The 23,726-nt window shown below is 37.3% G+C and overlaps 1 protein-coding gene across 1 annotated transcript in view; it reads right to left on the bottom strand.

Moving 5' to 3' along the window:
• SLC25A36 (solute carrier family 25 member 36) overlaps window positions 1-23,513 on the bottom strand; it is a 34,069-nt gene extending 10,556 nt beyond the window's left edge. The window contains exons 1-4 of the mRNA XM_070433508.1: window positions 23,245-23,513; window positions 13,046-13,210; window positions 9,696-9,773; window positions 6,250-6,350 (exon numbers count right to left, since the gene is read on the bottom strand). Of these exons, the coding sequence (XP_070289609.1) occupies window positions 6,250-6,350; window positions 9,696-9,773; window positions 13,046-13,210; window positions 23,245-23,285 (385 nt within the window). The 5' untranslated portion in view covers window positions 23,286-23,513. The remainder of the gene's footprint in view (window positions 1-6,249; window positions 6,351-9,695; window positions 9,774-13,045; window positions 13,211-23,244) is intronic.
• Between the last annotated feature and the right edge of the window lie 213 nt (window positions 23,514-23,726).

Genomic DNA, 23,726 nt, shown 5'->3' with positions numbered 1-23,726 from the left:
AAAATATGAAACTGTCAGATCAATTAAATATTTTGTTTTGAAAAGGTTTCTCTTGTATGACCTAGTTTGAGAATAAAGTTTTATAGTATACATATTTTTCCTTCTCTTAAACCTCATTTTTCTAAGTGAAAGTCAAACTAAAGATATTCAAATTTTTCTTTAAAGCTAATATGAACCAGATATCAGTATTCTGGTCATATTTTTAATTTAATAATTCTTTATTTTTAAACTTAAATATTTGTATTAACTCAGGGGTTTATTAGTAAAACAAACAACAAAAAAAACAAACAATAACTGCTGATCAAATAAACAAAATAGTCTACATTACTCAAAATGGTTTTTATTAATTATTCTCTGAAAATTTAAAAAGGCCAAAATAGGGAATTCTTATATTAAACTAAATAAAACAAAACAAAACAAAACAAAAAAACAAAAACCCAGCCTGTCTAGGTAAAAATCTCATTCAACTTATTATACTTTATTTGAAAAGAAGATAAGCACCAAAGTATTTTTAAAAGTAATTATGTTCTATTTCTAAAAATATAAACTTAGTACCCAAAGCTTAATACTCTTCCAAGTCACAAAATTCCTCAGAGGCAGAAAAACCTCCAGATATGTAAATTTAAAATGTTACAATAAACATTTATATTATAAAAAATGAAATTTCAAAATACCCATAAGTTATAATTTTAATTATTCTCTGTACATATTAAACAAAGACAGAAAGCAAACAACAGGTATTTCTCACTTAACTAAAATTCATTTCCAGACACAAATTAATCTATGGAACAGAACACATTAAAATTTAGGTGAGAGAATGTTGTCATCTAATCCTTATGTAACTGCTATTATCAGTAACCTATGCTTACTATATGGTTTTAGCTATTAATAAGGACACTAGCCTAACTGCCAGCAAACCATTAGGTTAAAGAATTTAGACATATCCACAGGTTTTTAGCTAATGATCTTATCTTACCAAAGATACTCCAGTAAATTAAATAGACATTATTAGGGTAATTAAATCTAGAAAAATATAATCTATTAATTCAAACAGTGAAGTAAGTGGGAAGAAATAAAAATGTGTCACTAATTTAGAATTATATATGGTAAGGCAATTTGAAGTGGACAAACAGCCAAAACTAAACATATCTTCCTATTTTTTCTAAGAAAACATACACAATGATACTGGGAATGGTGCCCCTGAAATTAGAAATTTCTAAATACTTTTTATTTTGGCATTTAAATTTTGTGACATTTTGCTAACATGCTAATTCATAGTAATATTTGGAGAACCCTGTTAAATATTAAAACTGACTTAGAGGAATATGAAGAATCTATTTGTAGGTTAAGAGTTAATGTTGCTCCAGTCAATTAAAGCAAAGTGGCAATAACACTGGCCATACTGTTAGTAGTGTGATTAGTGTTTTATTAGAAAGTTTTGGATAACTTTTAAAATACAATTTTAAGTTTTGCTTCATCTAAGACTCCCCTTGATAACATAAATGAGCAATTTTCAACCTTTTCATCTCATGGCACACATAAATTACTAAAAATCTGCGGCACACCAAAAAACATTTTTTGCCAATCTGACCAAAAAAAAAAAAAAAAAAAAAAAGATAATTCTGATTCATTCACAGCAGACATCTATTGTTTTGTTGGCTGTTGTCATGTTTTTATTTATTTGCCAATATAAGGGAGAAGAGATCTGTATTCCTGAATAAATAGTCAGGTATCACATGTTTTAAAATTCTTGCAGCACACTGGTTAAAAATCACTGATATAAACCAATTAAACACCAGATTAACAAAAATCCCACTTATAGTAAACTTGCTGAAAATGTCTATTTCATTAAGTGAGTGATACCTGTAGTATTGCATTTTTAATATTTTTATTTCAATTAACTTTAGTAGTAACAAAGCCCACCCTAACTTTCTAAGGGAAATATATTAACACTACTAAAAGAAAATTAAAACAAAAACAGCTAAGATCCTACATATTCTTATCGTGCATTTATTTGGAAAATAATGGTAGGATTAAGATCAATGTTTTTGTAAGAAAGTAGAAAAAAGCCAAGTATCAACAGACAAGAGAATAGAAAGCACTGTGTTAGACATTTAAAATAGGTTATGCTCTGCAAACAACTATTTTTTCTAGAAGTTGTAGGATGCTATGATACCAGTTATAACTATGTATATCTTAAATAGTGTTACCAATTCTTTGGTGGTCAAAACTATTATGGCCAACCTGAGGACCCCAGGCTTTTATTAAATGATGATTGAAAAGTTACCCCATTTGTCCTTCTAGAAGGAATTATTATAAAGGGATCAGAATTAAAGTTTTATAAAATATTCAGATAATGCACACACAAATTCCGGAAATACAAGTTCATTTCCCACCTTCTATTAATTCCACAGCTCTTATAAATTCCCAGGGGGTATTTCTTATAACTAGAGGCTGCAAGAGATGCTCAGATCAGTACTCACGAGGTTTAAGTTAGTCCATATTTCTACAGGAAGTGACCTGCGGATGGGGAGCATGAGATGACACGATCTCACTCTTTTCTCGGGAGAAATGTACAGTAAATGCCTAAAATAGACACAGGCTTTTCTGTATCATAACAACAAGCAGTGACCTCATCAGAAACATGTGTACAAAATGAATCCCATTGGAAGGATTTGAGAAATATTTACGGTGAGATCTAACTTCTTGAAAATTTTAAGTTAAAAAAAAAGAAAAGAAAGGAAGGAATACCAGAATGGGCCATAATTTTTTTTTAATGCACCGAGTACTGAAAATTTTGCCATCTGCAGCAGTTTCAGAGTCCAAATACTTACCTAAAAGAAGAGCAATTTTGCCTTAAAGAAAAAAATGCTAACCTTGTCAAAGGGGAATCTAATAAAATATTTGGAGGGGATTATCGTATCCCATTTTCCTGCCATTATCATCTACCATGATCCAAGTTGAAATCACAATAATCAGCTTACTTAGTAAATCTTAAAGGAAAAAAACCCCAGAATATTCAAGTAACTTCATTTTTAATGATTTATAATTTTTTAAATACAGTATAGTATATGTTGCTACAGTAGTACCTTTCACCTTTTGCACTATGGCCAGTAATATTGCACATCCATTTTTATGGAATATTTTGGGTTATTTTGTATTTAATTTCTTGTGCTCTACAAAACAAAAAACAGGAAGAATGTTTACAGACAAACACACTAAACACCTGTCCAACCATCAATCTGGCTGAATGAACTGCCATGGACAAATATATGCAAGACATAATTTTTACTCAAAAACTTAACCTTTGATAGTAAACTCTGAGTCAAACAGAAAATATATCTTGAAAAATAAAAGTAAATGCTATAAGCAAGTCTAGTAAATGTTAAACAATTACGTGTATTTTAAAAATTGAGTGATACTTTTTAAATATATAATCCAATAAAAGTTGGAAGTAATTTTCTTTAAATCTGTAATGCTGTATATAAAAGTATATATATTCCAGATCAAAACTTTAAAAAATTGGGAATTACTATAAAAAAAAACCTTAATTCTATTTTTTTTTATACACAGCTGTGTGTAGGTATATACAGAGGGATATGCAAGTTCATTTAAGTAAAAACATACAAATACCCTCAATAGCTAAGTTTCATTTAGTCTGACAAAGGTCATATGTAGGAAGGAAAAAAAAAGGCAGGTAAAGCACAAAAAAATCAACATTACTTAATTTGATTAAATAGCCTCACAATTAAAAAAAATCAGTGCATGGACATTTAGAGCTCAATTTAGAGGCTTACAAATTCTTTTGTATTCCCTTGAAATACTACAACAAATGAAAATAAAATCCACTTCAAAATGTCCTTTTAGCTAAAAGGATTTAGTAACTATAGTTCATATGGATAAAATGCAAATGATTTGAGGATTTGAAATAAAAATTATGTACAAAGTACATTACTAAATCCTTAATGTGTGAGCTACCTGATGTGGCACAATATAGCAGGCAATATCATTAATGGATTACTTTTAGTGTGTTTTTTGATATTAAAGTGACAAGGTTAGCATTTTTTTTTTGAATAGCCAATTAGAAAACAATTTTCACATGACTGCCTCTAAGCACTTTGCACCCCCAATTCATTTTTATAAGGCCTCTAAAAATGATCCTGAAGAAAAACCAGAGCAGTCTGGTCTAGGTTATTTCAAGAATGAAGGGGGCAAAAGGCTACCTTAATGAGTCTGCATGGGACCATTCCGTTTCACCAACCGTGTAGTTATGTATATAAAAACCAAAAAGCTAAATGTTAATGCTTGTAAACAGTGCAAGAAAGCTCTGAAAGCACAATCTTAGAAAAAATGTAACTGCAAACAAACTGAAGTATTTTCAAATTACACAAGAAGTGTATAGTGCAATAATCTCTAAACAAGTATAAGACTATCAATAACCAAAATTCAAGAAATTCAAGATGAGAAATAGTATCAATGTTAGAATAAAAACAAAGCTAATACTTGTATATTTGGGAGAAAAAAAATCAAAATAACAATTCCACTGAAATTCTTTGCAATGTGAATCAAATATAATAAATTCGATAAGACACTCTAATGAAAAAAAAAAAATGATCCAGTGGGACTCAGGAAATTCTGAAACTGAATTTGCAATACTGACTATCTACCAACTTTCCTCCACTTAAAATGAATGCTGATCTACTTCCTTGGTTTTAATTATTTCAAAAATGAAAGATTAACATTTCTTTAAAAATTTCTGGGGTTAAAAAACAAAAATGTTTAAACACTGGTAACCCAGAAATATATTCTAAAGATCCTATAGTTTGTAATTAGCTACTAACTTTTACCTTATAACCACTGAATGTGCAGAGGGAAAATCATATCTATTCATATTCAACATCTATAAAAAGTACATTAAAAAATAATTATCATTGTAAGTAGGTGACCTCTATGGTACTGAAGAACTAATTCTCAAGATGCAAATCTATGTAGGACAACCTACTCATTCTAAGCATAAGGTAACGGAAGTTCACATAAATTACTTAACTTGCCCAAGAGCTCTCCACATTGGTAAATAAGAGTATTTGCCTTGATCTTTAAAGTTTTATCTTCCAGCTTTAAAACGTCAATGAGTTAATCAACAATTACTAACTATAAAAAGCCTTGAAAATATTTTATAAGATATATGTTAAATTATATGGCAATCGATCTTTCAGAAATTAGCATTTCAAACTTACACTTAGTTCGTTAAGTATGTGGTTCAAATTGATCCAATTAATTTCTAAACAGAAAATGGTTAACAGTTTAAGGCACTCATTGTTAAGCACATAACTGACAATTAATTGATCAAGTGAAGAAAGTACATATAATTTGCTTTATAAAGTTGTAACATAATTTAGAAATGGGAGACATGGTTCAATATGCAACAAACCTCAAAAAACTGTAGAGATTTTTCTAATGAGAACCAAAGGTCATGGCTTTGTTTAACATGCATAGCAAAAAAATGATTCCAGAACGAGACTGGCCAAACCAATCTACCAGTTTAGTGTATCTTTAAGGCAGGGCAGAGAGAAGCCCAGGACTGGTTGTTTTAATTCAGAATCATACATACTCAATGATGACAGAAGAATTCCTGAAAACATTTCTATAGCAAGCACGTACATAACCAGTGCCTAGATTTCAAGTGCCATCCAGTGTGATTTATGTGAAATGCTAAACATATTTTTCAATATACATACATTACAGTAACTCTTGAGTTATCAGTAATACATCACTCACAAAAATGTCAGCATTTGAGCACAGGACAAAATGAATACTTTACCAAGAACTGCCGGCACATTTCAGACAGAAGCCAAAACATGCAGCAGAAAGGAAAAGGCACTAACAGAAATTGAGGAGAGAAGAATAAATTATAGCTCCATAACTTACTGATACTGTAATTATGATTGGATTCTTAAAACTGTTAAAAAGTGATCACTAAATATTCAGTAAACTATGCAAGACAATGTAAATAGTATATTACCTGTATGCTATCACAAATTCCTAACTACAAAATGCCAAATGACAACAGCTCTTACATATACGGCCTGGTCTAATTTATTGTATACTAATAAATGCAAAAATCATGTTTGTGAATGCTAATCAATTAGAAGCACATTGTCTTAACTTTATAATATAAATTTATCATAATTTAATATATTAAGTCTCTAAGTTTCAGAAAATTTTTTTTTTAATATTATATAGTCATACCTGCCATTGCAGCTGAAATCATGTGTACCTGGGTAGAATCAGGATCAAATACACCATTCAACTTTTCCTTGCAGTTTGAATAAGCAGCGAAATATATTGCTCTAAAATAAAGATTTAAATTTTATCAATAAGCATGTTGCTTAATTCATAAGGTTTAAATGACATGTAAATTAATCTTTATAATTTTAGAGGCATTTTAAAACAAAGTATTAGCTATATGCTCATATAACATCAGGTTAATTTACACATTTTTTCATGAAGACCCTCTTAATGAGTTTGTATCAACTCATTAAGAAAAAGACATGTGCCCAGGCCAATGGTTCAGTGGTTAGAGAGGGCTCAATTCCTAGTCAAGGGCAGGTACTTGGGTTGTAGCTTCCTTCCCTGGCCAGGTCTGTTGGGGCCATGTGGGAAGCAACCAATTGATGTGTCTCTCTCACATTGATGTTTTTCTCCCAACCCCCCCTTTCCTCCCTCCCACTGTATCTAAAAGTGATGGAAAAATATCCTTGGGTGAAGATAGAAAACAACAACAACAAAACGAAACAAAAAAACACAAAAAACCTCAAATGTAAATAAAGTTCCTCAAACAGACATCCCCTCCATCCCGCCCCAATACTTTGAAAACAACTATAACTGAAAGTATTTGTATAAAATTTTGAAAACACATGAATAAGGCTGGAAGACTTATGTAGCACTAAAGCTAAATTAAATACATTTGAATTAAGGAAATATGGTATGAGCACATATATATTTTGGGGGGAAGGGAGGGTAGGAAAAGAAAGATAAAACTGATTCAACTGATCAAAATGTATGTTAAACAATTTTGAGATACTATAGTGCATTCTAATCTGTACTATACACAGATTAGTTCACAATTTCCTTAAACAGACAAAACAATTCTGAAAGAAATCAGCACCAGCAGATCAGGTGATGTTTTCCAACATTTAACATTCTATTAAATTTGCAAATTTAACTTCCTGACTATGACTTTATGTACCCCAACTACCGATTAATTATTTAGCTTTTCAGGCATTGAATTAGTTGCCTGCTGAATCAAATATCCTATTATCACCAAACAATCCTGATTATCTGTCCAATAAGGGACAGAATAGACAAACAAGTACAAATGGAGAGTCTCACTGTTGTGCCTTTTTAAATGTGCTTTTTTAAAAAAGGGAAGTTAAGCCCTGGCTGGGTTGCTCAGTTGGCTGGAGTGTTGTCCCATGCACCAAAAGGCTGGGAGTTCAATCCCAGTTGGGGCACATATGGAAGGCAACCAATTGATGTTCCTCTCTCACATCAATGTTTCCCTTTCTCTTTCTGTCTCTCTCTCATCAATAAACATATCCTCAGGCAAGAATAAAGAAAAAGGTGGAGGGAGTGAATATAATTTAAAATAAAACATTTTGTTTTATGAAAAAGGAAAATATAGGATACATTTAATGATGCCAAATTGTGAACACAAATAAACACTGCATTCCTAGAAATCAATAAGAAAAAAGAGCCTGGTGGGTGTGGCTCACTGGTTGAGCATCAACCTATGAATCAGGAGGTCACAGTTCGATTCCTGGTCGGGGCACACGCTTGGGTTGTCGGTTGAATCCCTAGTAGGGGGTGTGCAGGAAGCAGCAGATCAATGATTCTTTCTCATCATTGATGTTTCTATTTCTACCTCTCCCTTCCTCTCTGAAATCAATAAAAGTATATTAAAAAAAAGAAAAAGAAAAAAGACATTCTAATGAGAAAATAAGCAAGGAATATACATAGGTAATTCACAAAAGAGATACAAATAATTGCAAGGAGGGTCAAAAATTAAACAAATGGCCCTAACCGGTTTGGCTCAGTGGATAGAGCGTCGGCCTGCGGACTCAGGGGTCCCAGATTCGATTCCGGTCCCGGGCATGTACCTTGGTTGTGGGCACATACCCAGTGGGGAGTGTGCAGGAGGCAGCTCATTGATGTTTCTCTCTCATCGATGTTTCTAACTCTCTATCCCTCTCCCTTCCTCTCTGTTAAAAATCAATAAAATATATAAAAAAATTAAATGTATATTAAAACAGTGAAAAATCATGTTTAGTCTATTTGGCAAATATTAAAAGACATAAGTAGTAGTCAAAATTGGTAATACATGGATAAAGAGCAAATAATTCACTATTAGAGAATAAAAATGTAGAATGCCTTTTCAGAAGGCTGGTGAGGAATATTTATTAACTTTAAATGTGCATGTGCCCTTTTATCCAGAAATTCTATTTTTAGGTAACTATCCTAAAGAAAGAACTATGTTAATTTAAGTACTCAAAGATAAAGGTACAGTGAAGTTCACAAAACCATTATGTTTGTTGTTGTTTTTTAACAGAGGAAGAGAGAGAGAAACATCAATTTGATGTATACATACCCACAACCTGGGTATGTGCCCTGACCAGGAATCAAACCCACCACCTTTTGGTGTGTGAGAGGATGCTCCAATCAACTGAGCCACACTGGGCAGGGCACAAAACCATTGTTTTTAACAGCAAAAATCTGAAAATAAATCTAAAGGTTTATCAATTTAAATAATGCTTATTAATAATAGAATACTCATACTATGCAATTTTGAAAAAATTCTACACATTTTCATGGAAAAATCCTTCAAGACAAGTTGGGCAAAATATTTTTTAATATGATTAAATATATATAAAGGGTAATTAAGTCTACATATTATACATTTTATGTACATGACAGGCCAGAAATACACTGCACTGTTTATTAATGATGGTTTTGTAAAAAAAGAATAAGTGTATGTGGGAAGGGAATGTGCATTGGGTGAGAAAGAGGTGATGTGTTTAAGGTAGAAGGACAAGCTTTATGCTACACTTTTTTTTTTTTAAGTCTTTATTATAAGGACAAAATTTGGGTAATTTTTTAAGGGAGAAAGTAGTCCATAAAAAGTTCAAACCAAATAAATAATGAGAGATGGGCCTGGTACATTGTTTGGATACAGAAAGCTGGGTATGCATTTTCACGCTGAATGTGAAATCTGCACAGCACTCTATCATGGAAGAAGTCAATCTAAGATAAAACCATATCAGAGAAAAATGACAAATTAATGTATGAAGGCCTTTTTGGCTTCTTTAATAGGGATTCAAACCATTCTGTTTAGCTTGTCCCCTAAACCAAAAAATAGGATTAGTTCTAGAGATCCAGGTCTTCACCTTTCTTTCTGCTAGTTCCTTTAGTTTGTTCTTTGCCTTTTAAACCTGGTACAGAAACTGCTTCACAATAATCTCACTATGAGTTCCTTTGCACCTCCACATGGTGCAACCTCCCCAACCTATCAGATGCTTACTGAGATCTGTTTCTTACACCATACTGCTTTATCCTTACCACCTTCACCTCAGCATCTCCCTTCATTAAGCTTCAAACAAGAAAAGACTGAGACAATTTTGCTAATTTTTTTTTTTTACCTGGAAGGAGCCACCCCCACTAAATTGGGGCCTAATCCTCTAAACAAAGAACGAGGCCCTTCTTTCTCCAAGATCACCCTGAAAGAGAAAAACATTAGTTAGAAAGAAATAACTTTCAAAGTCTGGTACTATATTTGTATAGCAAACTTAGCATCTAAATCCCATTATGTTTGTACTATAATATATTATGCTGCTCTGGTCAGTTTTCCTTACTTATGAAACATCTGTTTTTCTTGACAGTATAGTTATTGAAGGCAGATTTACTAGTGATAATGAAGAGGCGGGTGGGGGGAGAGGGATGAGGAGAGGGAAGGGGAGGGTGCCCAGAATCAGTTTTGATAAAACTAGATTAGATAGAAACAGAGTTAAGAATAACAAATTATATAGCACATTTTGAATATTCAGTGTTTTTTAGCGCTTTCTGTATCACAGTCCCCTTCAGAAATTAAGAAAGGTAGCTATCCTTTAAAAACAACAACACACATTTGCAAATATTCACAATTTTGTATACAATTTCACCTAATTTTTATAGACCTCTTGAAGCTCAACTATGAGCCATCTAAGAAATTAAGAGAGCCCTGGGGGATTCCCAAAGTTCCTGGTTAAGAAGCCATGAAACACTCATACCCATTAGGATGGCTATAGTAAAACAGACATGAAACGGGTTGGAGAGGATGTGCAGAAATTGGAAATCTCATTCATTGGCCTTGGGAATGTAAAATGTAGCCACTTTTGGCAATAGTTTGGCAATTTCACAAAATGTGAAACAACATAAAATTACCGTATGACCCAGCAAATCCATTCCTAGTATAGCCCCAAAAGAAATGAAAACCTATGTCCCCATAGTGACATTATTCATAAAACCCCCAAACTGGAAACAACCCAAAGGTCCACCACCAGATAAGTAGATAAACAATGACATATTTGGCAATATAAAGATACTGGTTAGAACATGGATGAGCCTTAAAAACATTATGTGAAGTGAAAGAAGCCAGTCACACAAAAACCATATCCTATCCTATCTAATAAAAGGGTAATATGCAAATTAACCATCATTCCATCACAAAGATGGCGGTGCCCAGTCCCCTCAGCCCCGCCAGAGTTCCCCAGTCCTGGGGAGAGGCGGCCGCCAAGAGTGGGCAGTGTGAGCTGCCTGGTGGAATGCTTGCTTCATCGCCGCGGTGATGAGGCAAGCGTTCCGCCATGGCCACAGAGGGCCTCTGGGTAGCGGGAGTGGAGCTGCCAGGCTCTGCAGAGAGCAGAGAACCACGGGGAGTGAGCCTAAGCCGTCAGGGCTCCCAGACTGGAGAGGGTGCAGGTTGGGCTGAGGGACCCACCCCCCATGCACGAATTTCGTGCACTGGGCCTCTAGTATTATATAATTTCATTTATTTAGGCATAGTTGTAGTGACAAAAAGATTAGTAGTTCCTAAGGCTGGGAGGAGGCTAAGAGGGAAGGGAGAAAATGAGGAGTGACTGCTAATAGGTAAGGATTTATTTTTGTGGTAATAAAAATGTTCTAAATTTAGAATGTTGTGATGGTTATAACTTTGTGAATATACCAAAAACAATTAAATTGTACACTTTAAATGGGTGAATTTTATAGTATATGAATTATATAATAAAAGGCTAATATGCAAATTGTCCCCTCCAGGGAGTTTGACCAGGGGGTGGGGCTGGCTGGCCAACCGGCCGTGGCCCCCCACCAGCCGGCCCCACCCCCAGTCGCCCCCCCCCCCACATCAGGAGTGGGTCCAGCCAGACCCACCCATGCACGGGCTAGTATCTCAATAAAGATGTTGAGGGGAGGAGGAGAAGCAGCAGCAGCGGCCATGAAACAGAGTCCCAGAGTAAAGCGATGCTAGGGCAAGAGAATGAAGACTGGGAAATCACCTTTATACTGATGACAGGTGAAACATGTTAAATTAACTCTTATATAAGAGGGCCTGAAAAAGTGAGAAATTAAAGCAGAGGCCAGAGGTCCTATAGTTCCTCTGAGGAAAGTCAGAAAAGGCAGAACCATTGAAAAACAGAATAGCCCTATCCTACTCAGTTTGGCCCAGTGGATAGAGCATCAGCCTGTGGACTGAAGGGGCCAGGATTCAATTCCAGTCAAGGGCACATGCCGAGGGGGTTTTGGGTTCCATTCCCAGTAGGGGGCCTGCAGAAGGCAGCCAATCAATGATTCTCTCTCATCACTGATGTCTCTATCTCTTTCTCCTTCTCTCTTCCTCTCTGAAATCAATAAAAATATATTTAAAAGAAAGAAAAACAGAATAGCCCAGTGTGGCTTAGTAGGTTGGGCATCATCCCATGCACCAAAGGTTGCTGGTTCAATTCCCAGTCAGGCTACATGCCGGGTTACGGGCTTGATCCCTGGTAGGAGGCATACAAGAGGCAGCCAATCAATGCATCGCTCTCATATCGATGTTTCTCTCCCTTCTCTCTCTAAAAATCAATTTTTAAAAATCTTAAAAATAAAAGGCAAAAAAACCCCACCATAATAAAAAATAATAGTGTCACAAAGGTCAAAGGGAGAACTTTGAGAGGTTATCAGTGGTAATATATGTCAAAATCATATTAAAATATTCTAATTAATCAGAAGTATTTACAAATAACTACGGCATTTTAATTCAAACTTGTTAACAATTTTATTCTACCTATTCGTGTACTTAGGTAAGTTTAAACAAAGAAAAGACTGATAAAATCTTTTGGTAGAGAAAGTAAACACACAGTATGAGCTTATTTGCCACTACAAAATAAACACTAGTGAACTAAGTTCAAACAGATTATGTCCCAATTGAGCTGATAAGGCAGACAAACAAGGCATTCAGTTACATACCTAAATTTAAACATGTAAAACCTAGTTTCAATAGTTTTAAAATTTCAATCCAGTTTGTAGCATAATAAAGTATGGTAAAATGTAAAAAAAAATCTTTTTTAAAGCATCAAGAATGCCAAACACTGAATCACATTTTAAAATCAGTAGAAGTCTGCTTTAATCTCAATTATTGTTTAGGTTATATAAAAGTCACAGACTGCCATTAATTGGACGTATTTATTACTTAATTCAAAATAAAATACCTATAATAGTTTTAGAAAATAAATCCACCGGATAAGTGCAAAAAATATTCTAAATATACATGAATTAGATAATACATTTTATATTATTCAAGATAATACACTTTATATTAGCCAATATAAAATGTTGGATGATCATTATTAATGAACATAATTCAGAGTAACTCTACCATTAAATTTGTAAAATTTTTAAAATGTCAACATAAACAAATATATGAACATCATTAAGGTAGATAAACTAAAAATAAAAATGAGTACTGTGCTCTCACTTTAGGCAATGGAGAGGTCCAGGAGACACTACTCGGTTGACACTGGCTCCAGCCATGGTGTTCAGCTGAACTTCAGAGATATAAAGCGTCAGAGAAGATGACTGTAGCCGTGTTTTTACAACTTCCAGTGGACATGTCAGAATAGCTCCCACGGTACCACCACATCTACAAAACATGAAAGAACAAAACGTACCTACTTAATTCATAAGTTAGTACACATGTAGGCAAGTAGGAATTTACCAAGGTACTAAAATGTAACTTTTTTTTATTTTAGAAGACTAAATACTCTTTTAACGTTTCATTTATTTGACTGCATACTGAAACACCTTTGGTAGTTAGAAAGAACTAAGCTTAGTATCTACCTCATAAAGAGTTAGTCAACAAGAAAGACTCAAGAAATTTCCTATCTTGTACCCTTTCTTACACAGCTACTAAAGGATTTGTTCCACAAGTTAAAGAAGAGGGAACACCTAAGACCAATACTATGTTATATGTCAATATTTCAATAAAACTGGGAGGAAAAAGAGGGAATTGAATGCAGGAACAAAATAACCCAGGAGAGGGAGAATGGAGTCCCAAGATGACAGTGAAATGTCAAGACTCAGAAAAATAACCAGGCCAGTCTGACCGCTGTGGCTCAGTGGTTGAGTGTTGACCCGTGAATCAGGAAGTCATGAGGTCATGGTTCCATTCTAGTAGCCCAGGTTGTGGGCTTGATCCTCTCAGTAGGGGGCATGCAGAAAGCAGCCAATCAATGATTCTCTCTCATCATTGATGTTTCTATCTCTCTCTCTCCCTTCCTCAACCTCTAAAATAAATAAAAACTTACTAAAAAAAAAAGAAAAAAAAACAACAGGCCAGATAGATTAGGATGACAGAATTCAGAGGGATAAAAATCTCCAGGGGGAAAAAAGTCTAATAGACAAGTATATTTGACCATATGAAAATAAAAAATTCAAGTATAAATACTCACATAACTAAGCAAACATTTTAAAATATGGGGTAATTATTTTCTCTACAGGAGAAAATGAAATTATTCAAGAAAATGAAGCTATTCAAAATGAAGTTGTCAATACACACCTTAGTTGTGCTATCAACAATATTTATATTATCATAGTCAGGTAAGCACTGACTACTGATTTAACAAAAAAATGTGATGTAAATAACTATATATTGAGAGGAGGAAAAGATGGGGTAAACAGGAGTGGTGTACTATAATTAAATCCAGAAAAGAAAGTATGAAGAAAATACCAAAAGAAGTAGCTAAGACTTACAGGAAGTTCCTATTAAGAAGATGTGAGGGAGAACTGTAGAAATACTGATTTTTATTATTTCTCAGCACCCTTTTTTTTAACATTTTGAATACATATTTAATTAATTTATCAAAATTTCAGCAGTATTTTTAAAAAAAACAGTAGGGTTTTTAAACTAGAGAATGTGGCTGATATTTCTGGGACTCATTGGACCCCATGAAAAAAATAATGTATATAGTATGCAACTGTCTTTTGACTCAGAACTTCAAAAAAAAATAGAATCTTGACCACTTCTCATCATTTCCACCCTGGTCTAAGCCATTGTATCTTTGATTGTATTGAAAACTTAAGTCAGATCAGTCTCTCCTCTGCTAAAAACTTTCTAGACTTCCTAACTCATTCAGAATAAAAACCAAAGTCCTCACAATGGCCTATAAGATCTTATACAATCTGTCCTTTATTGATCCCTCTGACCTCATCAACCATTCACCTTCTCACTGCTCCAGTCACACTGGACTCTCCGATACCTTAATTATAGCTGACTCTTGAACTATATGGGGGTTAGAAGCAGTAACCCCCATCTCTACGAAGTTGAAAATCCACATATAACTTTTGATTCCCCCCAAACTTAACTACTGTATTAGAGTTTAATACACCAAGAATGGAGATTTTTAAAAAATGTTTTGACGCCAGGCACAGTGTAACCAAAAGACTTGTTAAAATTAAAAAACACACACAAAAATAAATCAGTGCAAATATGACTTATAAGAAAGAAGAAGCCTCTGTGGGCCCCAAAGTGCTCTCCCAACTCAAGTTATATCAACATAGGAATAAGAAGTTTAGGGTGGTGGTGAAGGGGATAGGAGGTAAGAGAAATTGTTCACTAGGTATGAAGAACAAGCAGATTAGTCTCAGCCATATTGCCCCCAAGAGTCATCAGTCAGTCTCAGCCATATTGCCACCAGGAGTCATCAGTCCCTAGGTCAGCTGCATAAACACAAAACCCCATCAGGGGAATAGCCTCAAGCTGCGGAGCAACGCTGAATCTTCCAGTTTCCCTGGCTCTAGCGGACTTTTACTAGCCACACCAGGGGAGGAACTCAAGGCACCACAAGATTCTGCTCAGGAAAAGGTGGATCGTGGAAAAGACTGGGATTTTAAGACTGTAGTTGTTAGACGTATTTCCTTGATTTTAACCTTCTGAGCATGTATGGAGCAGGACACTTGTTTTTAATACGCAAGGTAATTTATAAATGGAAAAACCTATACTGATTGGGTCCACATTACTGTTTGTTGTATGTGTGCGTGCATGTATGTATATCTATATGTATATATAGTATGTATATGTATTTTAGAAATATATGCTGTTGTGTGCATATATATATATATATATATATACACACACACACACTTTAGAAATATATGTATTAATTTGAAGCAAACCTATTTTGTCAGACAACTGCAGTGTTAGCTTTGTGAATAGACTGAAATATTTTGTCATTTTTCTGTCTGCAGGTAATATAGCCCACTGTAATTTCCTAATTAGGGCATTAGTCAAATTAAGAAATATTACTAAGGCCCAGTCAGTGTGGCTCAATGGATTGAGCATCATCCCATGCACCAAGAGGTTGCTGATTCGATTCCCAGTCAGGACATATGCCCAGGCTGTGGGTTTCATCTCTAGTAGAGGGTGTGCAGGGAGGCAGCTGATAGATGTTTCTCTATCACCAACGTTTCTATTTTCTCTCCCTCTCCTTCCCTCTCTTTCTCTAAAAAAAAAAAAAAGAAAGAAGCCCTGGCCAGTTTGGCTCAGTGGATAGAGCGTTGGCCTGCGAACTGAAAGATCCCAGGTTCGATTCCGGTCAAGGGCACATGCCTGGGTCGTGGGCTTGATCCCCAGTGGGGGACCTGCTGAAGGCAGCCGATCCATGATTCTCTCTCATCATGGATATTTCTATCTCACTTTTCCTTCCTCTCTGAAATCAATAAAAATATATTTAATAAAAAAAAGGAAGGAAGGAAGGAAGAAAAAGAAATACCACTAAGGAAGAAAATCATTACAAAGTTAGCCAAGGAGTTTTTCAATCTCAAAATATGTAACCTGTTTCTGAAATCCTATAAAAACCATTTCGGAAGTCTTACCAAAATTGTTTCTCTAGTAGTATATTTGTAGTTTCTATGAGCTTTAATGTTTGGGCAAGAAACTATACAAGTTCTTGAAATGGTGAATGAAGAACATACTCCATATACTTGACAGACTAACATGAAAATCAGATAGATACAAAAGTGGTTGAAAATAACTAAGTTTGGGTTATACATAGTGTTTCTGATGCAGGGGAAAAAATAACAGGCCAGGCTTATTTTGAACAATAATCAAGACACCTATAACATGAGAAAAAAAGGGAAATGTTAGCCAACAACTTAGATAAGTTGTTGATAAACATGGAAATACAGAAGGAAGTCACATCACACAGCCCAAGATGTAGGTGTATGGTTTTCACTTTCAGAAAACACAGTAAGAGATCAGACTGAGGGCATTAGTCAAATTAAGAAATACTACTAAGGCCCAATCAGTGTGGCTCAGTGGATTGAGCATCATCCTATGCATCTAAAATTCAATATAGAAACAAAATACGCTGAGGGTATGTGATAGGTTTAGTAAAGGTAAATTTCCTCCCACAAACTGTTCCTTTGTTTCTTTGCTCCCCTAAGCAACAAATCTCAGAATTCTATTTATCTCTAAGTTCTCTCCCACTCCAATACCTTTACTCCTTGCTCTGCCTAGAAATTGCTAATCAAGGTCAACAAAGGTCTCCAATTGTTAAATTCAATGTTTAAGAGCTCTCAGATCTCACCTTAATTGACAGTAACACGACAGCTTATCCTACATTCCTTCCTAAATACTGTATATTTGCTTAATTTGACTTTCAGAATGCATTTTCTTGGTCTCTTTCTAAGTATACTTTGCTGGTTTCTCTTTGTCTCTTTTGTTGAAGTCTCTAGAGGTCCATCTATGGTCCTTTCCTCTATATTCATTCCCTTAATGATCTCATCTAGGTTCATGGCATCATCTATGTTCCAATAACTACTAAATGTACATCTTGAGTCCAGACCTCTCCCCTGGACTCTAGACTAATGTATCCAACCAACCACCTAAACAACTGGCTTCTTGACCTCTCTACTTCTCAAACTTCCCATGTCTAAAATGAAACTATGGATCTTCCCCTACCCCCAATCCTATTCCATGTGCAACATAGCTCATCTCAGTTAACAGCAATACCCTCCTTCCAAGTGCCCTAACTAAAAAGCTTGGAGTTATTCTACATCTAATACATCACAATGTGCTATGAACAACTGTTATTGCTCATTTTGTTTTCTGCAATAGCCAAGTCATCCTCTTACTTCTGCACTTACCCAGCTATTAAACACTAGAGGCCCGATGCATGAAATTCGTGCAGGGGGAGGGAGGCCCTCAGCCTGGCCTGTGTCCTCTCACAATCCAGGACCCCTTGGGGGATGTCGGGCCTAAACCGGCAGTCGGACATCCCTCTCGCAATCTGGGATGCTGCATGCACCAGTGAACATACTTTTCAATGCTATTGTATGGGCAGCTACATTTTTTTGCCCTGATTATAAAAGGTAGTATAAAACAAGATCCTTCTGAGGCAGTAGTACCGTTTTCCCCATCTTATGGGTGGAAACTGAAGCAGAGAGAAGTAATTGGCTTTGTCACACAGTTATAAGTGTCAGAATCAGGGCTGACCATAAAATGTGCAAGCCAGAGTCCATGCATGTCATTGCTGCATCATCCTGTTATTTTCAGTGTTAGAGTAGCCTTGCCAAGTTTTAATTTTTAAATCTAAGAGACTGTTCCCAATATATAGGATAGGGTCCCTAGGCCTGGCTGGCGATCAGGGCCATCTGTGGGGTGACTGGCAGGTGGGGTGATCGGCTCCCCCCCTCCCCCCACTGGCACCCAACTTGGCTGGCAAGCCGGGTGCTGCCCACTGGCTGGCCCCGCCCCCCCATCACCTCCCTCTCAGTGGGGGGCAGCTCCTGCGTTGAGCATCTGCCCCCTGGTGGTCAGTGCACATCATAGCAACCAGTTGTTCTGCTGGTCAGTCAATTTGCATATTAGGGTTTTATTATATAGGATGATGACCAGAGTTAGCCTTTAAAACTTGTGCAATGACTCCATTTCAGAAAAAGCTAAGTCCTTTAATGGCCTAAAAACACTCTACTGTCTATATACTTGCCTCATTATTGTGCTCCTAAACTAGGATCTTTTCACTGCCTGTTCTCTCTTAAGAGTTAACGCTCTCTCCTCGAGGTCTTTGCTCAAAACTCACCTTTCTTAGTAAGACTCATCACCATCCCCATATTTAGAAATAAATGCACTCCCACTATTTCCCTTTATCCTGCTCCATTTTTTCATAGCAATGAACACCTTTTTAATTAATGATATAATTCAATCCACCTTTTCAGATAATTGTGGATATTTTTCAATTCCACATTAAAACTGACAAGTGGTAGGTTCTTAAAGCAATTGTAGTCTGAAATATACCAATAAAATAAACTTTACACAGTTGCATGACTCTGTAACATCATGCACTGATCATTTGAAAAATATTGGTTCACTGAGTTACAAAGGTCTTCCAAGTGTTGATACATTTTATTATGCAATTTAAAAATTCACACTTACTGTCAGTCCAAGATTTCAAAAACCATAATTTTTGCTTGAAAACTCATATTTTATCATATGGCAAAAGTGTTGTCAGTGGTTTTCCCTGAATCAATAGGCCCACTGCCTTCATTTTATGAGAAAATGTCTGCCAAATAGTCAAGTCCGAATAGTCAGTCAATTAATTGTTCTTTAAAATAAGAAAGATTCTCATGAAAAAAGAGGCTAGCTCAACTTGTGACTGAAGCAACTAAAAAACTACTTTGGTATGCAGAAGTACTTTATTCATATTTCCCATTTTGTCACACAGAAATAAAGATGAGTACACTCAAGAGTCAAGATTTAATAACATTATTTTTTCTGCTTTAAAAACATTCATAAGTGAAACTGGTTTTTTAAATTGCTAGTGCCAACAACTACTAGTGCAACAGGGCAACCCTGCCTTGATGCATGCTAAGGCACCAGCAATTTTACCCATCATTGCTTATGAACCATCAGTACAAATCAACACAGTGAAAAAGCAAATAGTGTCTTAGTATTTTTAGGAAAATAGCTTTAACCTCTCAGACCAATGAAAGGGTCTTGGGAACTCCCAGTGGTCCATGACCCAGCTGGCTGTACTACACTAACACACTTACACAAAAATAGTTTCAAGAATACTATACATTAGGATTAGCAACTTCCCTTAGTCTTGTAATCTATTAGAATGAAAGAATGAATTTTTACAAGGAAAAGAAAAAGTGGTAAAAATTATGGAAGTAAGGCTAATAAAAAACAAAATGGAAATAAACCACATTAATTATACTTTTAAGTATTCTACTTCTGCCCTGATTTTACAAGGAACCAGGTAAAGTAATTTAACAAATTTCTGCAGAATCAACATATTTGACACCCAAGTGGGAGTTTCTTACTGAATAAATGAATGGATAGATTAATTCCATAACAAAGTTTTTTGGATAATTTGAGACATTACTCATCACACGTATTAAGCTCTCACTGTCACAGAAGCTACAAAGGAAAAAAACATCAACTCAAGTGTTGAAGGTGTAGTCCTCCCATGTGAGACAATCTCTCTCAAATAGGAAAGAAAATAGTGAACTGCCTCTTGGTGGACATATGCAACTGACACAATACTAGACATTGTGTAGCTCTATTAAAGAATTAAAACATGTTTCATATTTATATATTCATATAGAGACATATAGTGTTATTAAAAGTGAAATTAAACTTTCCTGACACATCCTTTTGCAGGATGCTGTGAGTTGCCTCCAAAACTCAATTAACATAACCAATGACCTTACAAACTCTGAATGTCGACTCTAGCAAAACATAATGGGACCAAAGGGTGTCTTAAAGAAAGCACGAGTTATGCATGTGAGCATGTCACCCAGACACAAGGTCCAGTGCTGCTGGTCTGTTTCAAATGTTCCTGATTCAATAATACAGCCACTAGGCTATTTAAAATCTGAGATCCTGATAAACACACACTTCAATAAATACTATTATAATCATCAGGAAAACAATCCAAAGGCTCCACATTCAGACAATTTTTGTCTAAGATTAAATGTCGCTGTGAAAAGTTACTTAGTTCTTTTAAAATATATTGTGTTTTCATAATTTAACCCAAATGATACTTGTGTTTGCCCAGACAGGCAGCTAAAATATACATATACATCTCTTTCCTTTTCTCCACCTTGTTATTAAAGTAAAACTAAATTTCCTAACTCCCAATTTACTTGATTCTATCAGGATTTTTAAAAAAATGAAATTTAGTTTTCTGTGAAGAACATCTAAAACTGTAAGCCACTGAGAGGTATAAGAGAAGTAGACATCTTCAATTAAGAATGATGACACGGAAGCAGCCTGATTTGCATTTCCACCAGGCTTAGCACACAAGACTTCCAGAATATTCTACAGAATTGATTTTATATAATAAAGAGCTGGAAGAATCTTTAGAGATTCGTTTCTTCTCATTTTACATGTATGGAAAACGGTCTGACCTTGGGTAAGTCCATTTTTCATACTTCAGTATTTTTTCCCATAATTTGAAGGGGATGAAACAGATGATCTTTACCATCCTTCCTAGTTCTAATGTTTCTCTAATATGGATAAGCCAGGTTTTATATTGAGTGACTTATGCAACCACATTTAAACGTAAAATCAAGACAATATGCAAAGGAAGGGAATTTACAAGGCTGAGTACCTATCTTATGTCAGACCCTACATCCCAGTATCTTGTTTAATACTGTAAATGACCCGCACAGGCTAGGTTCTTTCCGGGAAGGGCTCCTACATCTATTTATGTTTAGAAGCTGCAAAAACTCTCCATTCCTGTCCTGGCCAGTTTTGCTCAGTGGATAGAGCATCAGCCTGTGGACTGAAGGGTCCCAGGGTTCAATTCCCGGTCAAGGGTACATGCCCGGTTGCAAGCTCGATCCCCAATAGAGGGCATGCAGGAAGCAGTCGATCAATGATTCTCTCTCATCACTGATGTTTCTATCTCTTTCTCTCTCTCTCTCTCTCCCTCTGCCTTCCACTCTGAAACCAATAAAAATATATTCAAACAAAAAACAAAACATTCTCCATTCCTGTTTTTGAAGAAAAAGCTAACCAGAAAGGCCTTTATATGTATTAATAATAACAAAGTGACTGATAATAACAAAGTTGATCCTAAACCAAATTGGGAAGTTAGTGCAACCAAAGTAATATTTCAAATAAATATGCCCTACTTTTAAGAAAACTTGATATATGAATCTCGAATGCAGAGTAATAGAAATGTTAGGACATAGAGAAGGGCCTTAGAGATGGTATAGTATGTCTTCCACATTTTATAGATGAAGCAATTAAAATCAAAGGTCTTGTCCATTTTTCACTCAAAATAGTGGCCAGAAGTAGTGCAGTCTCCTAACTTTCAGGCATTTGCTAGCGATCTAATTACAACAGGGAATCCAATCATTTGCATAACAAGGCATCTTTACAGCTACATGGCCAATGAGTTTTTAAGAATTGACTGAATTTGCCAAGATTACCAATAAATGAATCAGCGACATGTAAAGCAAACTTTGCCTAAATTGGGTCTCACGGATTAAAAGAAACATTTTAAATGTCAGAACAGTGGTTAGCCCACAACTGGTGTGCAGTCAACGTTCAATGAATGTGCCACAAGGCAACGGATGGCATCGCTGGCACCGGAGTCCACATGCCCAACTCCAATGAAGACACTGAGCAGAGCTGCGAACACATCAATTTGATATTCCTAAAAAGGTTGATTAAAGAACAAACTATGGCCTAAGGGGATGTGCCTTTATACTGTCATATGGGCGGGAAAAAAAATTATGCCTCGACATAATTCACCGTAGCCATTTTTTGATATAACTCTTTATGATCCTCAACTTAACATTGTTACGATTCTTCAAATAATCTGGAAGGGGCAAACCCGAAAGGGAACCTAAACGGGCTCAACAAAATATCAGCGGGCAACCTAAAACTTCAGGCCCCGTCCCACCCCTGCAGACACTTAGCTACCGCCAGAGCTTCTGACCAGTCCCTACCCCCCCCCCCCCCACACACACACCAGCCCCCCACTTTCTCTTTCAAGAAAAGGCGAAGCGGCGCGTGCAGCAGAGGACCGGCTGGTTCTCCAAAGAATGCGACCTCAGAGGCATGGCCGCTTTTTGCACCGCATCTCATCGCCTTGGAGAAGCTGGCGAAGGAAAATTCCCAAGAGCTAGAAACCTACAGCCACTGCGGGAGAGAGAACACCAAAGCCTGTCGGGTGCCGGGAACCCCCCAGGGCCGCCCCGGAAACCGGCTGCTCGAGTCCGCGGCGCGGCCCGAGCGGCTCGAGGAGGCCCCGCAGCCCGCGCGGCAGAAGGGAAGGAGGCGGCCCAGGCCCGGCGCCCATTTTGTCTTGGGCCTCCGCACGTCCCGCCCCGTCCTCCATCCCCCCCTTCCCGGCCAAGCAGGCTACGTGAGGCCCGCAGCTGCACCCCTGCCGCGGCCCGCGCCGCAGACACCCGCTAGGCCTCGGCGCGTGGCCCCAACTCCGCCCGCCCGCAGGCCCCAGCCTCGCACCAGCTCCGCAGGCCCCCAACCTCACGTCCGTCCTCGGTTTCATCCCCTCAACCCTCCCCGATGGGGTCGCATCCCGTCATTCTGCGGACCGAGCCCCCCTCGCCCCCCCCCCCCCGCCCGCGCCTCGGGCCACAGCCCCCGGCCTCTGCCCAGCCCCGCTGCCCGAGCCCGCCCGCCCGCCCGGGCCGTACCCCCCGGCAAACAGATGCACCAGCGTGTCCCTCTGGCTCATTCTCTCTCCCGCATGTCCTCCGGGCGCTGAGGCAGGACGCGGACCCGGCCGCCCGCGACGGCCGGCGGCTTCGGTCCGGCACTGGAACCGCACAGGGACCCAAGGTGGCGACGAAAAGCGGGCGGAGGCGCGTCTGCAGAAAGTCGCCGGCGCGGCCCTCCCAGCAGCGCGGAGCGGCGCCGCCTCCCGCTCTAGCCCGGAGCTCACGACCCGAGCAAGAGAGCGAGGGAGGCGGCGGAACCGGGCGGGGCGGGGCCGGCTGGCTGCGGGGGAGAGAATATTCCGCGACCCCCTCCCCCGCCATATAAACAGAAGCTCCCATTGGTCCGCGCCGGCTGACGTCACGAGCCCAGCATGCCTGTTTCACGTGATCGCTAAGGGGTTTCTCAATGAAAGGGGCCGGTAGGCGGGGCCAGAGCGCGTGCGACAGGGTAGTAGGTC

This window comes from Myotis yumanensis, unplaced genomic scaffold (genome assembly GCF_028538775.1).
Source record: "Myotis yumanensis isolate MYYU_CA2020_CCGP unplaced genomic scaffold, mMyoYum1.0.hap1 SCAF_14, whole genome shotgun sequence".
Lineage (NCBI taxonomy): Eukaryota > Metazoa > Chordata > Mammalia > Chiroptera > Vespertilionidae > Myotis > Myotis yumanensis.
This window is presented reverse-complemented; position numbering and strand designations above follow the sequence as displayed.